General features: G+C 37.4%; 1 protein-coding gene across 3 annotated transcripts in view; it reads left to right on the top strand.

The window, feature by feature from the left end:
• Positions 1 to 25,832, top strand: part of GABRA4 (gamma-aminobutyric acid type A receptor subunit alpha4) — a 61,583-nt gene extending 35,751 nt beyond the window's left edge. For all 3 annotated transcript variants that reach the window (XM_035004413.1, XM_035004414.1, XM_035004412.1), the window contains one exon: positions 25,299 to 25,832. In XM_035004413.1, the coding sequence (XP_034860304.1) occupies positions 25,299 to 25,832 (534 nt within the window). The remainder of the gene's footprint in view (positions 1 to 25,298) is intronic.
• Positions 25,833 to 26,590: the final 758 nt, after the last annotated feature.

The following is a 26,590-nucleotide window of genomic DNA, read 5'->3' on the forward strand; positions in this document are numbered from 1 at the left end:
TTAACAATATTTACTTAAAACATATGCTCAGAGGAATTGTTTTAAAGCTTGTAGGGAAAATTGTAAACAAGTTCAAGAGATAGTTTTTGCCCTAAATGAATTTTGTACTATGTCAGGTGGCAGAGTATAAGGATGTAAATTATCAAGAGGAGCAAATATTCTGTAGGGATCAAGGAATGTTGTGAAGAAACATCCTGATCTTTGAGAGGGCACGGTGGGAGTACTCAGCCTGGCAGTGACGTGTATTTTACCGATGGGCAGCAGATGCAGGAGAATGGCAAGGAAATGAGCTAGCTCATTACTGTAAATACCGTTAGTTTGGTTTGTGATATTCATGGACCAGCCTAAGGATCATTCTAGCATTGCTATACGACTAATAAACTATTACCATATTACTGGAATTTTTATTACTTCTCCATTTACTCCATTATTTCGCCAGCACTTCTGGCCCAAATTTGCTAAGAACCTAGCAAGTGCTCAAGAAATAATTACTGATTGATTTCAGTCCTCATACAACTGAGATATAGGCTCAGTTGCCAGGGATAGCAATGTATGAAGGAACCACATAGTTCCATCAGTGAAATTTTATTAAAAGGTTTTTTTTAAATGGTGTTTCCAATTTTTATTAATTCGGTGATCTTTTTCCATCTATGTTAGTAATATGAGTGAACCAGCCCTTCTTTTAAGAGTGGGAAAAAAAATCAGCTTCAAAAATTACAGCTGCTTGAAACAAATTCCCTCAATGTTTAGCTACATTTTCCAGCAAATTCTCTTCCCTAAGCTACTATGTAAGATTATTCATTCCTTCTGGTTTATTTGGCTAAGCTGCCAATTTCCCTTTTGCTATTTTGAGGGACTAATTTCTCACAACATAATATACATAGCTAAATCTCTAGCTTTTCACTCAGCCTCAGATGTTTTAGAAGTTTCAAGAATTATCAGTTTGCGTATTACTTATTTCATTTCACTTAAATGAATTAGAGGATATTATGCATAAAAAAATCTCTGGTAGAGGATTATTATGTATTTTGGTTAATTTAAGGAGAGGGCAGTTTCTACTCAGATTGTATGGCATGATATGGTTTTCTGTTCTAGAATTTCAGATTTCACAAGATGCTTACCCTGTCTAGCTTTGTTGCCTAAATAACACATCTTATTCTCTCACAAAGCCTCCTGAATTTTCATATCCCTCTTACTTAGTTATTCTGCAAGGTGCTATTCTTTCTCTCTCAGTTTCTCTCTCTTGTACTTCGACTTCAATTTTTAGAACTCCAACATGGTCATAGTGATGACTAGCGTGGGAATTTACTTATTCTCTCCAGTCTCATGACTCCCAACCACGCAGTCCAGTGATTTTGGCTTCTCTCTCAAGCTCTCTCTCTCTCTTTTGGGGGAAATTTGGCTAAAACAAACTTGGTTAAAGATTATTTTTACTTGCTTTTTGCTTGACTAACTGAAAACAGTTGTGGGCTCCATAGTCAGAGAAAAAGCTGTCTTTAGGGGTTTCAAAGAAAGGAATGGGGGTGTGAGGATGAGGGTGTGGTTTAGTTTTTCTGTGAGCACTTTCTCTCTTTACCTCCTGAAAAAGTTTAAGCCAAATCAGTTTAATGGGGACATTAGGGGGGCCCTTGAAAGTGCAAAATTATGCTATTAAAATGAAAGGCAGCTATATGACGGAAGAAGAATCCCCATCACTTAGTACATCTGTACTTTCTCTTCAGCTGCGTCTTCGGCACTTGAGGGTTGATATTTTCAAAGAGAATGTGGCAAAAGAGGGTATGGACTCTGTATCCAAGGAATGGAAAGCCAACTATTCACATACAAAATGGGCATACTATTGTTTCTAGCTTAACCAACTATGAACACTTGTGAACATCTGGGTGGATTTTTTTTTTTTTTAAGTCTTTAAGAATATGAACTTTAAGACCAATATTTAGCACAGAGCCTGGCATCCAGTAAATGCCAATTCAATGTTGACTGAGTCAATGGATCAGAGAATGAATGAATGCAATGTGGTCTCTGTAATAATAATAATAATAGTGACAGGAAGGAGGAGTCCTGGATGACAACAAAAATAGAGAAAACTCCCATATGGCCATTCCGGTGTTGCTTTTTTACTTTGTAAGGCCCACACTGACTTTGGGGATTACTGAAGGAAATCTGCATGACTCTTTTCTTGACCCCAAACCACCTGGTTTCTTTGGAAGTATCTCATATGAAGCAACTATTATCCCTGCCCTTTCGTTGGCTGTGCCTTTGACTCAGTGTTGTTTGGGTTACTCTGGCTCCTGATGTAGACAGGCTACTAGCTGGAAGTGACGGTCATGCTCAACTGTGCTGTTCAGGCTACACCTGGAACACAAGGAAATGTTGTTTGATTGTGTGTGAAAAAAGGATATAATCGATACCTTTCTGAGAACTGGTTTGAATGGAGAAGCACTGAGAAGGGTGTCCTGCTTGGAAGGTAAGAAAAGGAGGCCTTGTGGAGCTTGAAAGTTGTTTCCACAGAAAGCAAGTAAGAGCTGGGCAACCCTATAGTAATTTGATAGTTATATTCTTAGAGCAGATCTGTCACTAAAAAAATGTGACCGCAGTGATGAATGAAGAGCATGGGCTGAGCACTTGACCTTCACTAGCCAAATGCACCTGTGATTTGTTTTGACAAAAGCCAGTTTTTATTAGGTTGAACCATATGAAAATACTATTTATATTGGTTAAAAATGATTTTAAAAAGTCAAAAACAGTCTTTTGAAGCAAAGATGAGGCCTAGATCGGACTTATAATTTCCTTTATCAGCTGTTTCTTTTTGACAGCAAAACAGGTAATTAGAAATAAATTGTCCTAGTGATTATAGTGGTTAGCATTTTTAAAATGTAGTAGTTTGTTTTCAAGACAAAGATTTAGGTTGGAGCTGAGAATGTCAAAACCTTGGACCTGTACTCAGTGTGCCTGGGGGCTGATGGGGACCTATCCTCTATGGGCGTCTTAATACTCCCAGTAGGATTGTTTTGTTAGTTTATTTATTTTATTTTGGCTTGAAGCGGCTAAGGCTTGTCCAGACATAGCGCATCAACAGGCACTCTCCCCTGTGTTTAGCTCACTATGCCTGCTTCTGCAAGCAAGAAACTCACTTTGCTAAAGGCTTAGCTGATCCTGAAAAATGTTAACATGCTTTCTGCTTGACGTTTGCCGATGGGCTGATCTAAAAATGGCACCAAGGAGGTTACCTATTATCCACAGAACAAGAATACATTTCGGGACTGAAATAGATTATGGTCAATGGGGACTTGACTTGCGGACAGAAGTTATATTAGTATCCCTGAGCGATTCAGAAAACAGAATTAGATTTTATGTGGTGAATCCTGTTTGCTTTTTTTTTTTTTTTTAAGATTTTATTTATTTATTTGAGACAGAGAGAATGAGAGACAGAGAGCATGAGAGGGAGGAGGGTCAGAGGGAGAAGCAGACTCCCCGCCAAGCAGGGAGCCCGATGCGGGACTCGATCCCGGGACTCCAGGATCATGACCTGAGCCGAAGGCAGTCGCTTAACCAACTGAGCCACCCAGGCGCCCCTCCTGTTTGCTTTTGGTTAATTAAAAAATGAATCTCTCTTTAGTACTTCCAATATTTAAGTTCTTTTTCTCTTAGACTTATTTTCCCACAGTGTTTTTTTTTTTTTATGAAATGCACTCATCTTTCAAAATTATGGAAATCGTTCATTTTTGCACATTTGCAATGGGTAATATCCTTTGCCCCATAGCCAAATTTATTTTATCAAATTCATTACTAAAAATGCTTCAAAGAAGTGTTTTGAAGCGTCATTGAGATAGAATATGGAAAGACTTAAAATCATATATTGAATGAAACATACATTTTTTTCCTCTGTGATCTTCAAATTCCTAGCAAATTGGAAACTTTTATTTATTATTTTTTTCAATTAATGTATAACGGGTAGGTTGACTTTGTTTGCTTGTTGCCCTTGTGGTCTACCCATTTTAGGATTTTTTGGGACAAAAATGTCCTGGCTTGACCAATAGACTAGATAGTCACCCTAACAATGGAGGAAATGTAAAAAGCAGTTTTCCAGCAAAGAAAATTTGCTAAAGGATTTAAGTTAATTATTTCAAATTATAATCTAGATATATATGACTTTAATTGGCATCTTATAATGGGGTTAAAGGTTAAAATTACAATCAGTAGGGGATTTCAGAATTTCATGAGGCAATTTAAGGTAATTATTGGCTACAATTAACTTCCTGGTTACTATCCAGTCATTTTGCAGCCAGTAAGTGCAGCTAGCTACTCACAGTATTAGTATGCATAGCACTATGACGTTTCTAAGTTCCAAGACACACAAAATCGAAGTCAAAAGGCTCGCAGCTCCTCATTTGAGGTAGTGTTGGTAAAAGGTACAGGTCAACTGTTCTTTCATGTAAGACAGAGCAATACTACTGCTTTATTCTCAGGAATTTTGTTATTAAATGGTCTTCCTCATGGTGGAAAAACAAAACAAAACCAAGATACAAAGAGATGTAAAATTTGGAGTTCAAACATGTGGGTTGAAATCAGAAGTATGAAAATAAGAAGAGAAATACTGAATAAGAGGTCCTTTCTTCCATGCACTTGCTGTCATTGCCTTGTGTGTTATCTAAGCACTTCAGTTTTGTTTTTTGTTTTTTTTTCTGCCAAGCCCTAATTGAGGATACCCTAAGATTTCATCTTATGTGTTGGTCTGAATGAGAGCATATGCCAGACTTATATTAGGAAGAAGGAAAGAACTCTGCTGTTGTTTGGGATTATGGTACTCTGCTCGGGAGACCTGATTTAGCACTGTGTAGTACAGCCCGATTCATGATAGAGCTGATCATTTCAGAAATAGCTACATTAAATATGTACATTATATATGTTTATTCCAGACCAATTTCCTAGCACAGTAGAGTAAGCACAATCATACACTCTCAGCAGTGTAAGCAATGAGACAGAATTTGTTGCTTTTTCACTAGCTCACCACAATGTTCTTCCCCAGTTTGAATGTGCTCCACCATCTGATTATTATGTTTACTCCATGGTGTTCTTTCTTCATGTCATTAATATCTTACTTTCTCTTTATTTATGATAATAGTTTGATAGATTTCCAGAGGATAAATAAATGTGATTTAATGGCTAAAATACAAATTGGATGGTCAATGGAGGGTTTATGGCTGTTTCGGATCACCTGGATGATCTCATGGTGTAGGCCTAGGTAGGTTCACTATTAGAACAATTTTAAAGAGGGCTGAGAAGATAAAGACATCAGCCAGAAGCCTCCTGATAAATTCATGATAGATGATAGATTAAGATGACAAGAACATAGCTCCACGTAGACTATGTTACCCTTTGTAACAGCCATTCATTTGGTGTTACTATTTCTACATATGCATGCCCCATGTTGAGCAGGTATAACCTATAATTCATGTAGGAAATTCCCATTTATCTAAGTACAAAAAGATAATTAGATTAAAAATCAGATAAAGTACAAAAAAGCTAAATTAGATACAAGCACTTTTTGGTAATTCTATATAGTGCTAACTTATGTACGAGTATGCCGCAATATAATTTTAGTGTAGAGTTAGTTTTTATGATAACCAAATGCTTTGAAAATTGACAACGCATGAGTAAAAAGGGATTCTGCTAAGCACACAAAAAAATTAATCAGAAACTCATTCCAAAGTTTAATTTCAATGTTCAGTTTTTTTTTCACAATTCATCAAGCTGACATTAAAAGTTGCTTTCCTCCTCTTTTAAAACTGAGCATTTTAACTGTTCCCTCACCAATTACTCTACCAACCAGATAAAGAGAGCCTTTGAAGCCTGGATCTCAGGCTTGAGGCATTTGGGGTATTGCAAAAAATATATTGTGACAGAAAACATTTTTCGAGATGGTTTTGAGAAGACCTCCTCCCCCACTGGTCGTCTGCCATGCATTTCTTTCAATGTGATGGAGTCTGTTCCCTCACGTTTGAATCTGGTTGGGGCACGGGGGCTGTGAGCCCAAAGAAGCGGTGCTATGTGACATTGAGGCTGAGTCTCCTGAGACCCCTTACTGGGACCCAGCCATCATGCTGTAAGGAGCCCAGGCCACATGGAGAGATCACAGGGAGGGTGTTTCGGCTGACAACCCCATTACCAACTCCCAGAAATGGGAATGAGGATGCCTTCAAGGTGGCTCCAGTCCCAGCCACTCTGACTAAAACCACCCAAGGGACACTGAGTGAGAGCTGCCTAGCTGAGCCCAGTCAACCTCCAAAGCCATGAAAGGGACTGTTTGGGGGGGATCTGTTATGCACTCGATAACTGGAAAGCATATGCTTTTTAAAAAGTCAGATATACTCGAATTCAAATACTGACTCAACCTCTTGCTAGTAAGATGATGTTAGCCAAGATCTTTAATTTCTCTAATTCTGTTTATCTTACAGATGTTTAATCTGGAATACTGTGGGTGCTCAGTAAATGTTTTCCTCTTTTCCTCTCACTGTTCTGCCTTCCCTCCCTCCTTTCCTTTCTTCCTTCCTTCTATCCATCTTTCCCCCCTTTGCTTGCTCTAACTTTTCCTTCTTTTCCTTCCCATGTAAATTAAACGGAGTTCAGCTGCTTTTGTGGTAGACCATTTCAAACTGGAATATGTTAGTGCCAGGTGTGGATTTAATTGAACCTTTACTTAGAATGCAAGCAGACAGAATTCAGGATGCATGTTTTTTTTTTTCCAGCAAAAACTGCTGAATCACTGGTTCCAAAATCGGCATAAAATATGCTCAGACCTTCCACAGACGGCATGTGTGATGCTATCAAGTGTCTTGGGGGAATGGGGTAAACACATTTTTAAAAAAGGAATGTTTCCATCAGTTGCCAGTGAACGTTATCTGAATTCGTTCAGGCAAAGAATATCTTAAAAAGCTAGATAAAGGAAATGAAGGCGTGAGCAACATGTTATTTGTAGGGATGACATACATTATCTCCTTGGCAACTGCAGGGTGGCATGCAATTTGGCAATCTATGTTGTGTCATCTCGGATGCCTGGAAGTCACTGTTTCCTATGGAAACAAAGGAAAGAACAACATGGGAAAAAAGTTCTGATTTTAGTATGTTGGAAAATTATTTTAAAACCAAGGGGCCAGCAGATTTCCATGGCATAACAAAAACTCAAAATGACATTAAATTTTCATTTATTAATTCCACAATGCTTTAGAATATGGACTTGATCCAAATTTTCTTCGGCCCTGCTGAGCTTTCTATTCATGCTTTATGGTCACATGATGACTCAAGACATTTGTATGGAACTTTGAATATACTGGTGTTTAGTAAGACTTTCTTAAACATCAGAATCTCAGCTTATGCACGTTCATTTATCTGTTAATTCAACAAATCATTGTCGAGTGTCATCTTGTGCCAGGAATTGTGCTAGGTGTTGAGGCTGTGTGCACCCTTTGCCTTATTTCTTATAATCATCCTGGCATATTCATAGGATAGCATGGCATTTCCTTATCTGAAGTGAATCCATAATTTAGCAAGCATTCATTTGGCCCTGGTCTGAAGATCCCATTATACTGGGAGTTCAGAGATAGCAGATGTGAGCCACAGGGCTGCATAATACTTGATGGGACACAGAACAATTCTCATCATGGCTTTTCTTTGGTCGGTGATTTCAGGGAATTTTCTTAGGTATAGTGTCAGCTGGTTTTCATCAACAGCCTCCAAATGAATGGCTCTAAAATATTTCTAATAGTGACTGGTACTGGGAATTCTTTTACAATGGCATGGCAGATAAGGACTTGACATTTACTGTGGAGCAGAAACTTGGGTACAGGATCGGTAATTTCCAAGAATGATCTTGCCTCCCATTGATCAGTTTAGTGTCTCCAAACCACTGCCTTTACTGCTTGTTCTACATCAGCTTCCAGCCTCACCACAGCAGAAGGTGGGACATTTATCCACTCTTCCGAGGCGCGTTAAAGAACAAGTGGGAGGCAGACTGCTACTGTCCACCAAAGAGTCTCACAAAAGAACCTTTTAGGCTGACCTTCCAAATAGTGATTGCAAGTGTTCTTCCAGCCTGGAGGAGTAGAAACCATATGCCTGATTTTATCATTTCAATATTAAAATTAACGACCAGATTCCACTTCCTGGATTTTTCCCCCATAGGGTCTTATTTTACTATGTCCTTTCTAAGAGCAGTATTTCAGCTTAGAATTTTCTTGGGTTTGTGGATATATTCATGGAAGATTTAAATAGCACTGCAGCTGTACAGAAAAGCTGTTCTAGTGTGTGCTTTGAAAATCAGCTTTTCAATAACTGATAGCTTTAGAACTATGATTGAGAGGAAAAATCCAGTCCTTGTTAAACAAGCTATTTCAGCCACTGGCTACATGTTTCAACTGGCTGGAAGGAGAGACTCACGTTTCCCATTGCTTTGCGCCTGGGGTAGAGGCAGGTTGGTGCCTGTGAGCCTCATGCTTCTCCTGTGTAGCCGCAGAGGGTGAGGGGAAGGGGAAGGTTGATCCAGAAGGTGATGCTCTTCTGCCCAATAGCAATCATCCAGTCCTACTTTTAAATAAGCAGATTATGAAATGGGAGAGGAAAGACGTTTAATTCTGGTTATCAGTTAATATTACAGGACTGACTCATTAAACAGTTCATTAACTACTGTAGAAGCCCAGGAAGTATAATCTGGATAGAATAAATGACTGTAATCTGGTTTCCAAGTGGATTTAAATGCACTGCTTTTGGCTATGTAGCTTTGCCAACTACTTATCTCCTGAGACACATTGTGTGAGACTCATTTTTGCTGTTCCGAGTGTACAGGAGGGAATGATTTTGTTGTTGATTTATTTCAATACCGTTTGCTCATCATTTATTTATTATTCATTTGACTTGTTTTTATTGACTACCTCTTTGTGCTTGGTACTGTGCTAGTTAGTAGGAAAGGGAAAACATAAGAACCCTGCAGCCCTAAGGAATCCACAGTTGGAAGGGACACTCACACAGTATGCTACACGCTAGGCTAGGAAAAAACCTAGAAGGCTGTGTGAAGATACAACAGTTCAGATTAGCATCTCTGTGGTGGGGTATTCTGATGATGGTGGTGGATGGTCACATTGAATTTCTCAGAGGAATCAATAGCTAAGTACTAGCTTTGAAAACATAAAAGGGAGGCAAAGAAGATGGAGGAAAGAAGGCAGTGAGGGGTATGTACAAAGATCTGGAAGCAAGACAATACAGCTGATACTTGTAGAACTAAATGAAGACATCCTGCTAGAGGCCAAGTTTCCGTTTTAATCGGGTTTCCGCAAAAGCAGAACTCTGCTGCAAGGATTTATGTGCAAGCACTTTACTTTTTGAGGTGATCCCAAGAAGTGCTGTGAGGAAATTAAGATGGAAAATAAGACAATCCAGTAAAGTATGATTAATGAGCAGATTTACCACTGTGTAATCATCTAGAGATTCTCTCAGAGTATGTGTGGAACACACCTCAGAATTGTCCCACTGGTTGACAAAGAAGTGGGATATTTATTTACCAACTTTTTTGTCTCTTGTTAATTAGGATTACTCAAGGGATGTTAACTTTCTTGAGCTTTTGGTCAAACCCTCTCCCCCAGATCAACCTCCTGTAGGCAGAGTACCCTTTAGTCAGAGAAAGGCAGTAAGCCATCATCTTGTCTGGAGTAATGTCTGGGTAAACCAAATAAAAATAGACAAGGCACCAATAGCATATGCTACACTAGAGTAACTGGGATCGTTATGAGGAGGGTTTGAGAATAATAGGGAAGATGAGATTGGACTGGGAGGCAGGGCCCAGATAATGTAGAGTGTTATGCTTTGTAAGTATTTAAGTTTTTTCTTGAAAACAGTAGAGTGCCAACTGAAAGAATATAAACAAGGAAGTAATGTGATCAGATTTACAATGCATAAATATTATTTTAGTGGAGAGTAGAGAGAGGGAAGACTCATAAGCATGTTAGGTCTGAGAATGTTAATAGCCTATGCAGTAACCAGGTGAGAAATGTTGATTGCCTTTACAAAGGCTGTGAAGACTAGGCATATTGGAAAAATATTGGAGAAGTTGGACAGAAAAGAATAAGGCAGAAGTGGGCAAGAATAGTTGAAGTTTTGTGGCTTGTATAGCTAGCTGGATAGTGTGTCAGTCTTTAAGATCTAGAATACAGCAGGAGGGATGTGTTTGGAGGGATAAGTACCTTGGATTCATTGGATATGAATAAATTTGTATATAGATTTGACTTTAGACAAAAATGTTATTTCCATAAGGGTAAGAATTTTGGGCCTTTCCTCCACTTTTGTATCACTAGAGCCAAGAACAGTGCCTGACATATAAATAAACACTCAATAAACATGTGTTGAATAATTGGATGAATAAGTGAGTGAACGTACGAATGAATAAATTAAAATCTTAGTATGCTTCTCGTGTATCTGAATGATAGCCTCCTGAATATATGGGTCTTCAGGTTGGAGAGAAATTTGGGAAGTAGGCATTGATTTTATAATATTGATATAAAGGTGGTAATCCAAGCCACTGGACAGGCTTATTTACCCAAAGATTGAGATGTCTGAGAGTTGAACCCTATGGAAAGATAGCATCTTAGAATTAGGCAGAGGAAGAGAATCCCACATCAGAGACTAAGAAAGCTAAGGGGAACGTGACTAGACTGTGGAGTTTATGGGAAAAATTTAAAGAAGGAAGAAGTGATTAACAGTTTTAGATGCTACTGAGTTAGTAGGTAAGACACAGATTTTAAAAAATGCCTGTTGAGATAATCCACAAAGAGTTTTAAGGGAAAGGTAGGACAGGATATAAAATAATAATGGGTTGAAGAGTAAATGACAGGTGAAGAATCAGGAATAGTAAATGTAGACAGTTTTTCTCTAAACTGGCAGTGATAGAAAGAACAGTAGCTGGAAGGGGTCAAAAGATTGAGGAGTTGAGGAAGTTGATATTTTCATTTTCTTCTTCGTAATATAAGAAAAATTTTAGTATGTTATATGTTGAGAAAGTGTGAATATTTTTTTAAATGCTAATATAATTAAGTAGACCCAGATCACAGGATTCCTGATTTTTATGTCTCTCTTCAAACATCCATCAGCCCAGAAGGAGACCTTTTAGACAGGAGCCTTTAATTATCTCTTCCTGCAATTGACAGATCTGGGCAAGTTGGGTTTTAGCTCGTTCTTAACATAGCTCCAAGGAATGGAGCTGATTATCTCCATCTAGAAATAGGAAATAAGATGAATTTTGAGCAGAGCACAGAATGTAGTTCCCATATATTTCCAACACTTTCTGAGGTGTACAATATTCATTTAATATTTAGTTCTTTTGAAAAAATACAGTGAATATCTGAGGATAGAAATAATGGAAGCTTATATTGTAATATTTTACCTCATAGGGACTAGCCACATTTATGCTTTAGAATATGAAGTGATAACAATGTAATATTAATATTTAACAAGTACTGTTTGCTTACTGTGTTCTAGGTAGAGTGTTAAGTGCTTTATGAATACTACCCCATCAGTAACTCTAAGTACTATTGTTCTTATCCTCATTTTACTCAGGAGAAATCTGAAGCACAGGGAGGCTAAGTAACATCCCCCAAGGTCACATAACTAGTATTTAGCAGGTTCTTACCCTTATGGAAACTTGAATCTACCTGATTTCAGAACCTATGGTTCTGACTTTGGTTTTTAACTTCTAACATACTGCCAATAAGAATGATAATGAAGATAGATATTTGGTAGCTTTTGGCTTTAAGATTCATTTTATAGATGTTTTTAGAGGGCACATTTTTCTTGCTTCCTACCAGATATTTGGGCCATCTAGTTTCTGGCCTGCTTGGCTGAAGTGGTTATCTTGGTGGTATACATTAATGTGCTGATGAGCCATTTACCATAAATTGCAACTCAGCTACTGGTTCAATTCATGCTAAATTTGCAATCTGCCTTTACTGAAGTGCAAAATTGTCTTTCTTGTCATAAAGTGGTAGAACATGCAAAATAGTCTAATACCTTATTTTCTAGCTCAAGTAAGATTATCTAAGCTCAGAGCAAGTTTTAAGATTTTCACTTTGGATGAACAGCTGTTTCAGCATGAGAGCCTTGTTAAATGTTGAATGGTTTTGATAATGCCCCATTGGAAACTATAGCTGATAGCATGGTACTTACTCTTCAGGACAAGTCAAATTATTTCCTGGAGAAAATCTAAATGGCTTCAGCAATTTGGGGGGTCGTCTGTTTGACAATGTAAGAGCTACCAAGTGGTGTCATGGTACACTATCAATTTGTTCTGACTTAATGCACTGTTTTACCGAGATGGAATAAAGTTGTAATGAATTGTGTTAAAAGGATAATTCAACATAGGCTTTGTGACCAATTGCCTGTGCTTCCAGTCATTAAAACTAGGGAAAGGAATTGATTTCGGAAATATAAGAGCATACACAATCGGTGGCTCAGTGAGTCCTTTTTTACTAGACACACATGTGTATACACATTAACTTTATACATAATTTGGCACATGGATTGCTGAACTTCATTATCTTTAATTACTTGTAGATAATTACATGTTTGAAGAATCATTCTCAAGTCAGAAACTAGAGCTACTACTTATGTTGATACCTTCTCTGGGTTACAGTTAAAGTTGAAATTGCAGTGTCTTATGCACCAGGGGGAGAAATGTTTCGGCTTTACCATATCATATACTTAAGTGGTATTTTTTTAAATTTTATTATGTTATGTTAATCACCATAAATTACATTAGTTTTTGATGTAGTGTTCCATGATTCATTGTTTGCGTATAACACCCAGGGCTCCATGCAGTACGTGCCCTCTTTAATACCCATCACCAGGCTAACCCATCCCCCCACCCCCCTGCCTCTAGAACCCTGTTTGTTTCTCAGTGTCCATAGTCTCTCATGGTTCATCTCCCCCTCCGATTTCCTCCCCCTTCATTTTTCCCTTCTTACTATCCTCTTTTTTTTTTTTTAACATATAATGTATTGTTTGTTTCAGAGGTACAGATCTGTGATTCAACAGTTTTAGACAATTCACAGCACTCACCATAGCACATACCCTCCCCAGTGTCTATCACCCAGCCACCCCATCCCTCCCACCCCCCACCACTCCAGCAATGCTCAGTTTGTTTCCTGAGATTAAGAATTCCTCATATCAGTGAGATCATATGATACATGTCTTTCTCTGACTGACTTATTTCACTCATCATAATACCCTCCAGTTCCATCCACATTGTTGCAAATGGCAAGATTTCGTGTTTTTCTGATGGCTGCATAATATTCCATTGTAGATATATACCACATCTTCTTTATCTATTCATCTGTCGATGGACATCTTGGCTCTTTCCATAGTTTGGCTATTGTGGACATTGCTGCTATAAACATCGGGGTACACGTACCCTTTCGGATCCCTACTTTTGTATCTTTGGGGTAAATACCCAGTAGTGCAATTGCTGCATCGTATGGTAGCTCTATTTTCAACTTTTTGAGGAACCTCCATACTGTTTTCCAGAGTGGCTGCACCGGCTTGCATTCCCGAATGGTAAAATTTTAAACATCTTTTGTGTGCTATATTCTAACTTAAGAGAAAGTTTGTGGAAGAAAGTTGGGGCAAACCTTCCCTCTTGCAGAAGATCATCATCAAAATATTTCATCATAAAGAAGACAGAGATTTTGAGGGGTAATATTGATTCATTTTTAAAACAGTTCAAAATGTACAGGATAGCTGAGATACAGAGTAATGTCTATAAGCATATTATGACAACTGAGCACCAAAGGAATAGGAAGAATATAAGGAAGAATGGGAGAAAGAGGAACCTGTAAGAACTCTAGAACAATTTTCACATATACTGGAAAGGAAGGACTAATCAGAGAAAGATTCTTTTGTGAGTCAAAGCATAGTACAGTGTTTAGCTTATGATAGAAACCAAATAAATATCAATAAAATTAATTCTGAAAAGCCAAACCGTTTAGCATTGTCACTCACCTGGTTTTGCGTTTTGGGGACATATTTCAGGTAAATTCTTTTCTGCTTCCCTTCAGTCCCATTAACATATGCATTTGCTGTTGTAGGCAGCATCCTGAAGTGGTTAACAGTGTGGGTTTGGAATTCAAATCATGCTTCTGACCCATTTTAATTGTCTGACCTTGGGAGAAGTACCTAACTTTTCTAGGCTTTAGTGTCCTCACTGGAAAAACTGAGAATGTTAATACTAGCTCCCGGTGGTTGCAGGAGATATGTGAGGTTATTTGTGAAAAACATTTAGTGTAGTACTTGGTCCTTAGCAAGTACTCAATACACTGTAGAGATGTTGGTGGAGATTTATGATCTCCATCTGGCAAGTCCTAGTATGAGACATTAATTATGTGAGAGTAGCCCTGAATGTAAAGCATTGCCTTAATTGCCATTTCAAAACAATATAAGAGGAAGAAAAGAAAAGGAAGATTTTAGAACATCCTCAAGGGATCTCAAATTTTAACTGACAAGGAAGTTTCTCAGCCTTCCTATCCTTATGCTACTGAGAGAAATCTTCAGAATTTGTCCCCGCTACCATAAGGCACTTCCTTCCTTTCCCCCACAGTTCCTCTTTTACCTGGTTAAGGCTTACTCATCCCTGAGGTTTCACTCCCTTTCTCAAAGAAGCTTTCTCAGGTAATGTACTCCCTAATTCTTTAATTTTCCTTTATAGCGTTTATTGTTTATTATAATTTTTCTATAATTCCTGAGAGAAGTTGCCAAGACTGTATTTTTTTCACTTCCATACTCCCAATGCTCAGCAAAATAACTTGAAAAATTGGACACTCAATACATATATGTTGGACAAATTAATAATGGGGTGAATCAATGTCTTTAATAAGTCCTTTATTGCTTATGAGCTGAATTGTGGATCTTCTACTGCTCACTTCCAACAGGAGAGGAAGCCTGGCACTTGAACTCTTTTTCCTAAAAGTAAATCTATTGAAGCTATTATAAATGTTTAGATTCAGTAGGCAAACATTGTCTAATATTGTAAAGAAACTCAGGCTGTCTTAGGTAAGGTTCTTGGCTCATCAAAGGCTTTCTTACACTGCATAGCTATGATTTTACAAAGGGATGTAACTGATAATGCTTGAGCTTTGAAATGTTTCCTTCTAGCAGAAGTCTACTGAGTAGCTGGTCTTGAGAAATTATTGCTTTTTGGATAGTGCTCTTGTTGCCTTTGCTGATGTAGATAAAATTGTGACTCAGACTACTCGGTATATCAGCCTCCTGTTTGGTTGGCATGAACCTGAATCCTTCTGGGTGGGTATTTATCATAGCACAGTTTCATTATGATCAAATTGTATCAAGTCTATAGGAAGAAAAAAAACAGTGTCTAAATGTTTTCTAAGTTCAAATGTAATTTTCTGAATATTTTGAAGTTGAAGCAAATCATTTCCATAGGATGATGGGCGTGCTTTGAAAAATAAATTCATTTGGCCACCCAAGTCAGGGATTTAAAAACTTGGAAAGATTTCTTTTGCAATGTTTAACCAGATATCTACATATATTAACTCTACTTTTAAGGATTAAAAAAAATCTTAATATAAAATGTGGAAAAGAAAAATTATAAATTATGTTATTAATGACATTTTCCCAATATTTAAACAAATAAATGCCCCGAAATTCACAACACACACACACACACAGAAAGAGAGAGAAAGAGAGAGAGTCAGACATTAGAGTCATAATAGGAAGAGAGGAAAAAATATTTAGGGAAAAGTATGGGGTTGTTAAGAAGGATCTGGAGCTAAGTCTAAACTAGAAGGATAAATAAAAGCCTCAGTTAACCAAATTCCTCTGATTTGAGTGAAGAGAAGATGAAAGGAGCTCAAAAGGTATCCTGGAGGAATCTTATATCTAGGCAATTGGGACAGTTTAGGAAGAGAATGTAGATGTTCCCTGGTATATATGAAAGTATTTGTATTCATCAAGAACAACTAAGAATATTACAAAGAGACCAATGCTTAATTCCTGTCAAAGGCATCTCTATTTCTCTGTATGTCTTGTATCTTAACTCTATCCAGGACTTGGGGTTATCAGAAAAGTATACTCACATCATTAGTTTTTGATGTAGTGTTCCATGATTCATTGTTTGCATATAATACCCAGGGCTCCATGCAGTACGTGCCCTCCTTAATACCCATCACCAGGCTAACCCATCCCCCCAAGCCCCGCCCCGCTAGAACCCTCAGTTTGTTTCTCAGAGTCCATCGTCTCTCATGATTCGTCTCCCCCTCTGATTTCCTCCTCTTCATTTTTTCCTTCCTACTATCTTCTTCTTTTTTTTAGTATATAATGTATTATTTGTTTCAGAGGTATAGGTCTGTGATTCAGCAGTCTTGCACAATTCACAGCGCTCACCATAGCACATACCCTCCCCAATGTCTATCACCCAGCCACCCCATCCCTCCCACCCCCACCACTCCAGCAACCCTCAGTTTGTTTCCTGAGATTAAGAATTCCTCATATCAGTGAGCTCATATGATACATGTCTTTCCCTGATTGACTTATTTCGCTCAGCATAATACCCTTTGTAATGTATGGTGATTAACGTAACATAATAAAATTAAAAAAAAAAAAAAGAAAGGTATACTCAGTGGAGAAGAGAGAAGAGAACAGACTAGAAACAAAGAAAAAATCTGAAAAGAGGGACAGCTGCAAGTTTGTTTAGGTTTTATTTATTTTTTTCTTATGAGGTTAGTTAATATTCATTATTTTAAAAATCATAAAATATATGTGCCTTCAATTTAATTTTATGGAAGTTAGAGAATTGCTTTAGTCGGCTCAGGCTGCCGTAACAAAAATAACATGGATTGGACGGCTTAAACAACTGAAATGTGTTTTCTCGTGGTTCTAAAGGCTAGAAAATCCAAGATCAAGATTCCAGCAGGTTTGGTTTCTGGTGAGAGCTCTCTTTCTGGCTTGCAGATGGCTGCCTTCTTGTTGTATCCTCTTTTGACACAGAGAAAGAGCTCCGTGGTGTCTCTTCTTTTATAAGGATACCAGTTTTATCTGGTCAGGGCTCCATCATTATGACCTAATTTAGCCTTAATCACTTCCTTAAAGATCCTATCTCCAATACAGCCCCAGGGTGGGTGGTTAGGACTTCAACATATGAATTTAGAGTGGGACACAGTTCAGTCTATAGTAATGATTCAAACCTCTTTATGTTTTGATTATTTTACCTTCTTTGACATTTGTTGCCTTCTACTATCCCAAGTCTAGTGCTTTCACTGCCCCATTTCCTGCATCCAACTTAAATGTGGAAGAAAGTCCTTTTGACTTCTGTAATTGAAATAAGAGAGAAAAGAGAGTGATATTATAGTGCCGAACCAATATATCCACAGATACAATTCTTTTTAATATTCCATTACATTTAGAAAGTGGGCCAGCCAAACTAGGTTGCCAAAGTTCTCATTTTGAGCCAATGTTCTGTGTATCTTTTCATGGCATAGCGTGGTGTGAATATCTTCCTCGAGGTTGGATTACATCAATTCCTCCAGTCTTTGCTGTTTCCCCGATGACTAGTTTTTGGACTTTACTAACAGTTGGAAGGTTCCAGAAAGAGACCAGTGATCTAATACATGAGATTCCTTTGTTATATAACCCACAACATTTTTGCACATTGAAATACCCGTGGCTATAGTTTTTCCTATATGGAGTATGACATATGGTTGGGCAGCTAATTAGTTAAAAGCATGTTAGCTGAGTGCCAATTGTAGAAGAACCACTGAGCAAAAGTTAACCATTGCTGCTGCTGTTGTTGTTTTCTTCCTAGAAGAGCTTTTTATATTTGTCTTACATCACAAGTTACAGGATTTACTATAGTGTTAATTCTCCCATTTACTGTGTCAAATACACATTTTAATTTTGTATTGCATTTTATATTTCCTCATATTTATTTCTCATTTCAGCCAGCAACATCCTTTTCCTGGACGACTTCCTCTTATACCACAGACTGTCCCTTGCTTCAGTGTTCCTTCACCTTTCTGATTATTAGAAATGGTGGCCATATTTTTATAGAAACCCAGAAAATATCTTCTAAAAGTTTATTTACCATAGTGGGATTTATAAAGAGTGATATACCTTTTTCTTTTGGGGACAGAATCTCATTATCTGCCTTCTGCTGGATTATGTCTATATAATGTTTGTTTGATGTCTACTATGTGCTGGACATTATAAGTACCTTACATGCATTATTTTATTTATTCATTATGAGGAAGGTACCGTTGTTACTCCTGTTTTGGCAAGGATTTTTGAAGTTTCAAGAGGTCAAATAACTTGCCCGATATCTCACAGCTAGTAAAAGGCAAATTCAATACTTGTATCCAGGTCTGTCTGATTTGGGGGTACATAATCCTAATTATTTAGCCAGTGTTTCCCAATTTCTGATTTCTGATGATTAGCAATAACATAACTGATAAATAAGGCTTCCTGCAAATAGGCCAGAGACTGAATTTTTAACTAGCTCCCAGGTTATTCTTTTTCTCTTTTTTTTTTTAGATTTATTGATTTATTTCAGAGAGAGGAAGAGAGAGAAAGAGCGCACGTGCACCTACGAGCAGGGTAGGGGCAGAGAAAGAGGGAGAGGAAGAGAATCTCAAGCAGACTCCCTGCTGAGCATGGAGCCCATCATGGGGCTCAACCTCACGACCCTGAGATCATGTCCTGAGCCGAAACCAAGAGTCGAATGCTTAACCAGCTGATTCCCCCAGTGGCCCCCCAGATTATTCTTATAAACACCTAGAATGACTATAATGCTGCTTTTCATTAATAAGCAAGAAAAGATTCATCCAGGTTTGTGTTTGCATTTGGATAAAATGAGTAGAGGGCCCTTTGCCCTCTACCGTCTCCAGGGTTATGTTGGGAGCATTGGTGAATGCGGTTCTCAGAGCAATTGCAGTAGCATTCAGTCAAGTTCACTTGATCAAATTGAGAGCTTCTGCTCTGACTAGTGAAAGCTGGGACAAAGAGATTTCCTCTGCTAGAGCCATATATTTAACTGGCAAATAAAAAGAAGCACTAGCAATCGCTATGAAACAAAATTAACCACCACATTGCATGTCTTCACGAAATCCTGATATTTTAAACTTTCGGCTTCTAAACCTGTAAAGACAAAATGAATAAATTCTGTAGGGGTTTGTTCTCTGGTAATTTCAAATTGAAGACATAAATTTTTTTATCCCAGTGCCTGTTATTGAAAGTAGTATTTTCATAGCTTATAGAAATACAAACATTGAATTAAATGCTAACATTGGGAGAAAATGAAATACAATAAACAGAGAACTCAGCATTTTCATTTATACATTTTGTTGTTCAATGTATGATTGAGTCCTCTGGTAACTATTTATGAAATACTTAGCATATTTATTTGGAGGGGATGTTTTTCATTTCTATGTGGTAGCATTTTCTAAAAACACTACTGATAGTCCTCAGTAAATCATTACCTTGGAGATCAGTTTCAGCTGCTCTACCGCACTTGTTTGTTTCCTTATTAAATAAGATGTGTGGCTGAAGTCCTGTCAGAATGGCCTGGAATAAATGTTTTTACGTTATTGGGGTTTTTTTTTAAATATTTGACTCATTGATATTCTAGAGGAAAAACCTGTTCATTATTAGCCTTGTTTGTTTTTAATTTGGAAGGGTTAAATTACATTTTATTAAACTTCATTAGCTTCTCAAGCAAGCAATGTGAATGTAACGTGTATTCTGCAAAGCTCATCTTAGTCACTTTATCTCACTGCTGCTGGAGTAATAAGTGGAGATGAATTTTCTTTTTGCAGTTGATAATACTTCTTTGGAAATTGTGTCAGATCACAGTCATGATTGACGAATTGCTTGGATGTGCTCCTGTTTGCCCATTGCTGCTTTCATTTGTTGGCAATGTTTGAGTCTGCCACCTCGTGTCTCTATCCCACCAGTTTCCTTGCTTTGGGCTATTGTGACTAGTGACAAAATGATTTCAAACTCAGTCATTTTTTATAATTCAAATGAAGCTTAGGTGCTTTTCTTGTTTGTAACCACCGCGTGTCTGCTGAATACTGATGATGCCACTCAAGTCTCAACATTGCATCACTCTGACACAAAATTCCAAATTTCCAAAATTCGAGGTCTGTGTGAATAGTATTCCTAGTGAATCCTGTGCCACGTGGGCCAGCAGGTTTTTCAATTCTTTTGTGGTTTGTCACCATGGAAAATGACAACTACTTTTTACATAGTAGTCTTTGGGACATCAGTACAAAATATCTTATCATTTGGCTACTTGACAGAAAGCAAAGATTTAAGCCCCAAATCAGTCTAATTCTGCTTTCCTTTAAGTGGGTTCTGATATATAGAGTATTGAGACTCGTTAGGCATTTTTAGTCAGACTTAGGATTGCATCAGGGTAACATGCACTTAGGCACTGCCTGCAATATTCTAAAAATCTGCCCCATCAACAAAGGAATGGTTATCTGGATGCCAGATTTTTGACATTTTCTCTTCAATTTTTTTAATTTGAAAAAGAATCTTGATTCCATAATATATCTGTTTCAATGAAATATATTAAAAAATGAAGTAGGTGCCTGGTGTGTGCATTCTCCTACAGTGATTAATAAGATCGTATTTGTACTCTAGAAGCTTACTAATAGTTTTAAACCAAGAATAAAAAGATTTGATCTTTTTTGGAATGGTAATCCTAGTGGCACACTTCATACCACTCCCTCCATTTTCATGAAGTCTCCTGCTTCTTTGATTCTTTTTTTCCAATCACTTTAGATGGATCCTATCTCTTTGGCTTGGGATCGCTTTCTTTCTCCAGGTATATTCAAGTCTATGCTTAATTTCTTTGATATTTATAACTTGTCTAATAGTAGATGTTGTGAGAATGTATAGTATATCCAGTCAGAACATAATTTTCAAACCATCAAAAAGAGAAGTCATACAAATATGAAATGGACATCTGCCAAAGTTTTATCCAGCTCATTAATTAACGAGGGAACCACATAAATGGTAAAACAGGTTCAAAATCTTCTTAATGATTACAAATAGCCATTTAAAAAAATGGAGTACTACAATAAATACTAGGTATGATATAGAAGTGATTAATATCCTACAGGGCAACCAAACCATAACATAACCTTTGGTGGTCTTTCCTACTGGACAGGAAGCTATGAGTTAACACGTAACTTCATGGTGTTTGCCCTCAAACCCAATATTAAATAGCAAAATCACACTCAAGTAAGTTTCCCTACAAGCTTAATAATCCTTGGGTGGACTTGTTAAACAGTGCCCCACTGTGACATTGAAAGGACATGCTGTACTCTTTTCTGATTTCCAAGTCTTTAATCAGTTTCTAACAATGTACGTAACTATTACGAGTGCTTAGCTGCCTCAAATAGATAGGTGTTGTTCATTAAGTTCTTTAATGGCTCCTCCGCATTTGTTTATCAAGAGGCTATGTAACATGGCAAAACCCTCTGTAAGTAACTTGCTGTATGACTTCAAGCCAGTCATAACCTCTATGTTCTTACTTTTCTCTACACCTAAAATGAGGAGCTGGAATTTTAGAATTTCTCCTGGTTTTAAAATACTGTTACTCTTTAAGAATGGATTATAAAGGGCAAAATATCTTGGTCCTTAACTAGTATGTGGAGTTAGGCAACAGGGCCTCCTAATGGTCTTCGATGAATTCTGGGCAGGTCAGCCTTCTACTTACCCCAGAATGTTTGAGAACTAGCCCCCTCACAGTAAGTTTGGCAGTATCTTCTGTTAGGACCCTTGATTTAATTGGACTATATATGTTATCTGGAGCCACAATAATACTACATAACAAACAAGTACAAAATTTCAGTGGCATACAATAAACATTTAATTTTGCTTTCAAGTCTATGGGTTAACTGGGAAGTTCTGTTGATCTTGATTAGGCTTGGCTGGGCAGTTCATCCTCTCTTAGCTGGGACAGATTCATGTGTCTAGTGATCAGCTAACTGTTGGGTGACCTAGGATAGCCTCACTGGGATGACTGGCTCTGCTCCAAAGGATCTTTTTAGCAGTTTAGTCCTAGCTTGTTCTAGTGGTGTTGATGGCAGTGTTTTGAGAGAGAGTGGAAGCAAGCAAGAACTCTTAAGGCTAAGACAAAATGACACACCCATCACTTGCACCACATACTGTTGGCCAGAGAAAGTTATAAGGAAGCCTGTAGGGAAATAAACTCCATCTCTTGATGGGACAGGAGTGGGACATTCATATCACAAGGGGGCATGAATATGAATATGGAGGAGGAGGAAAATTTGTTGCAATTTCTGTATTTAATCAACGATATAGAACATGATTCACAGTTGGGATTTCAGGAAGTTGCAGAAAGTTGCAGACCTAGAGGGAAAGAAGACAGAATCCTGTAAATGTTTTTGTGCTTTTTTCTGGGGCCTACCTAAGTCACTTAGAGTTAATTTCACCCTTTCAGTTCTTACTTTTAAAATTCATTCAGCAGGACTCTAGAGCTGTGTTAGGGCTAATTATTCCATATTACTGAAGCAAGGTCCTTCTTTGTACTCTACCAAACGCTACACGAATGGTGAGATTTTACAGTCTGGCTGGTGGGAAAATGCATTATCCCTAGTTTTGTGTGTTCCAGGTACTGTTTCTTCCAATTCTTTTAGGGGGTTCTTTTTGCAGCCTTGGGTAGTGCTTCATACTCATAAACTGATCTGGGCTTAGCAAAATAGTCAATGGAGACTCTTTCAGATTTTTGGAGTGCTCTCTCTCTCTCTCTCTCTCACTTTTTTTAGCATACACTTGCCTGTTACTTTTTCCTATAAATGCTAGCCACCTTGACTTCCCCAGATTCTCAGCTCATGTCCTCAATTCAGGGAATCTGTCATATTTCTCCTGGATTCTCCTTTCCTGTTCTACAGCATGGAAATGCTTTCAAGTTTGATTCTTTTCTCTCAAGGATTATGGTTCTATGTTGTCTAATGCTCAGTGTCTTCAAAAGACAATTTCTTTGGGTGCCTGGGTGGCTCAGTTGGTTAAGTGTCTGCCTTCAGCTCGGGTCATGATCACAGGGTCCTGGGATCAACCCCCGCATTGAGCTCCCTGCTCAGCGGGGAGTCTGCTTCTTTCTCCCTCTGCCCCTCCCCCTGCTTGTGTGCTCTCTCTCTCAAATAAATAAAATCTTTGAAAAAAAAAAAAAAAAACAATTGCTTCACATGTTTTGTCCAGTTTTTTTTTTCCCTGTCATTTCATACAGGAGAGTAAATTTAGTCCCTTTTACTCCATTTTGGCCAGAAGTGGAAGCCTCTGATTCTTAGAATTTAGTTTTGGGAAAAATATGAGTTTCTAAAGATTACGGGCAGCCTGACTTTTTGTGGAAGAAAGCAGTATGCAATATAAGATTATATTTGAAGACATATGTTTCTTTCCTGCTTGTTTAATTGGTCTGCTATTCCTCTCTTCCCTTCTCTTCTTAGTATATTGAGCATTTTACTAGTTTGACATTCACTATATTTTACTTTTGTTGTATTTTTGATTGAATCATGTGTGTGGGTATGAATCTTGTCAATGATAGTGTAAACTCTTTAAATGTGGATATACCTTATTGTCTATATTCTTCACTGTGTGTATGACATTTCAAAATTAATGTTAATCGATTAACTATTATTCCATTCTGTAAAAAAGGACTCAAAATCTGAGGATTAATTGACATTTACAATGTGCTTAGTAGAGGAAAATTTCAGGGTAAATAATGGTATCTTCAGCTTTTATGTTGATGTCAATTTTGGTTTCAATTGTCTCCACCAAGATTAGGTGCCATATGTTAGACTACAATTTCTCATGAGTTCAACTGAACCTGCCTGGAAGAATACTCCAGACTGACATAAAGAATACTTCCTAAACCTCTCAGATCTTACTTTGGCTCTATATTTTGTGAGGCTTTTATTCTTTCTCTACTTAGCAAATTTGAAGTCATAATCCACAAATACATTAGATACGGATTAAACACTTTCAGCCTACTTGATGGGTGTGGTTTTGAAAAAGGATTATATTTGTAGAATAAACATGTCTCTGTAAAATGAGCTGTCAGTCAATTGTATATGATTTTATCTGTGATATTCCTGTAGGCTGGCTCCTTCTAATCAGCCACTTGTGCGCTGGTCTTCTTCCTCTCCTTCTTCATCTCCTCACTTACCATCTATTTCATAAAATGGTAAGGGGAGAGGGCATAGAAGGCAACTATCCTAAAGTAGTTTAGGATAAACATAATTAAGGAAGAAATGTTTTTATAAAAAAATCATGGTATATTCTAAAGACAGACATGACTATTTGGGGAATCATTTGAGCATTGTTTTCCTTCATTAGCATGGACAATCTATAGTTAGCTATCCAGTTATTTATCATGCCTGCCAGAATATAAGGAGAATTAATTTTAATCTTTATCATGCATCTGTATTCAAGTATAGTCTTGTTCTACACATAAAGTTATTTGATGGAAAATAGTTCCATTTTGATTTAAACACCCTTTCTTGGTAAATGGTTTGAATTCAGATATTTATTCAATGGTATGGTGATGCTGTTTATATGTCTAATATAACATTTATTTAAAATTAATGCTCCTTTGCATTTTTGTTATTGTGGTGAAAAGATAAAATGCATTAGGATTTCCAGATTTTATAATAATGTGTGTTATTGCCTATGTAAGATTATGAAAATAAATTTCAGGGATTTGGAAATTTAAGGTTTTGGAGTTTCCTTTTTTTAAGGAATGTCGTGCACATATGCATGGTTATTATTGTTATTCTGTGCACAAGACTAAGTAAGGTTCCTCCTGTTTATAAAAAAAACATATGTAAAACTCACTGAAGGGTATACAACCTGTCACAGAATATGATTTACAATAAAACTGAACAAAGAAGTTGTACTGCTATCATCATGGACTCCTAAAATTAAATCAAGCATAAGTCTAGTTTATAGTTCTAAAAGCCAAATCTTTCTATAGATTAAAATTCTGATTACTTATAAAAGTGGACAATATTTTGAAGTAGAAGATTTTTGATTCAGTGTTCCAAATACATTCATGTTCTTTTTTAGTTAGGTATTTTTAAGCTTTTACATCAAGCTGAGTAGCTAGAGCATATTAATAACAGCTTATTTTATAGAAGCAATGAATTTTAATTATTTGATCCCTTTAAATTTTTAAATTTTCCACATAAAATGACATAATCAATGTAATTTTTAATATACCCTTTCAGAACACAAATGCCAGTCTGAACATGAGGAAAAGATCAAATGCCTCAGTTCACTCTGAATCTGATGTTGGCAACAGAACTGAGGTGGGAAACCATTCGAGCAAATCTTCCACAGTTCTTCAAGGATCTTCCGAAGCCACATCGAAGTCTTACTTAGCTTCCAGTCCAAACCCATTCAGCCATGCAAATGCAGCGGAAACGATATCTGCTGCAAGAGCACCTCTATCTGCTCCTCCTTCTACTCCTCGTAGAACTGGGTCTGTGGCCCAACAGGCTTCCGTTGGATCTGCTTCTACCCACCGTGTGTTCGGATCGAGACTGGAGCGAATTAAGACCACCGTTAATACCATAGGGGCTCCCGGGAAGTTGTCAGCCACCACTCCTCCCTCTGCTCCACCACCGCCTGGATCCGGCACAAGCAAAATAGACAAATATGCCCGCATTCTCTTTCCAGTAACATTCGGGGCATTTAACATGGTCTATTGGGTTGTTTATTTATCTAAGGACACTATGGAGAAATCAGAAAGTCTAATGTAATTGTGTTGCTAGAGTAGTTTCCTAAAAGATGATGAACTTAATGCAGAATGCCTTTTTAAATGTTTTTAAAGATAAATCATTGTTCTTTATTAAAATAAAAAGTCTACGTAATTTTTACATTTAAAAAATTCAAGCCAGTTATTGGGAGAGTTAATTCATTCCTCAGTGAAGAGAGAGTGAGCCATCTTTCATTGCAGAAAAATGATTTGAATAGAGTCAGTTCAGCATTCAAATTAGATGAATTGCAGACCATCCTGGAAAGTTGGGACGAGAGAAATAGGGCTACTAGAGGGACGTGGTACATACTTATGCATTGAAATTTGAAAACAGACTACGACATTTTTTCATATACACTATGAATATCAACCAATCACCCTAAATTTCCCAGTGGCATTGTCCTTAATCAGAATTGTTTATCGGATATCATATGAGGTGACCTTTGGAGATCCTTCTAGTATCTGCAAGGAAAGGACTTTTCTTGTTAAATGAAACATTTTTAAAAGGAAATGGAACAGAACAAATACTGACCAATGAGTGAAACCTCTGCTGCATCAAAAACAAAAACAGAGACCAGGGAAGATGTGTTCCCTGTCTTATGTTGGCCAAACAGGACTTAACACTTGACTTGAAAATCTGTGCTTTGAGCCAAAGTTTAACTCATCGTATGAATTCTTTTCGACAGTAGTTCATTCAGTTATGTATTCTTTAACACATAGTTATTCAGAGCCTACTGTGTTCCAGGCATTAAGCTAGACACT

This window comes from Mirounga leonina, unplaced genomic scaffold (assembly GCF_011800145.1).
Source record: "Mirounga leonina isolate KUSES-001 unplaced genomic scaffold, KU_Mleo_1.0 Mir_129, whole genome shotgun sequence".
NCBI classification, from domain to species: domain Eukaryota; kingdom Metazoa; phylum Chordata; class Mammalia; order Carnivora; family Phocidae; genus Mirounga; species Mirounga leonina.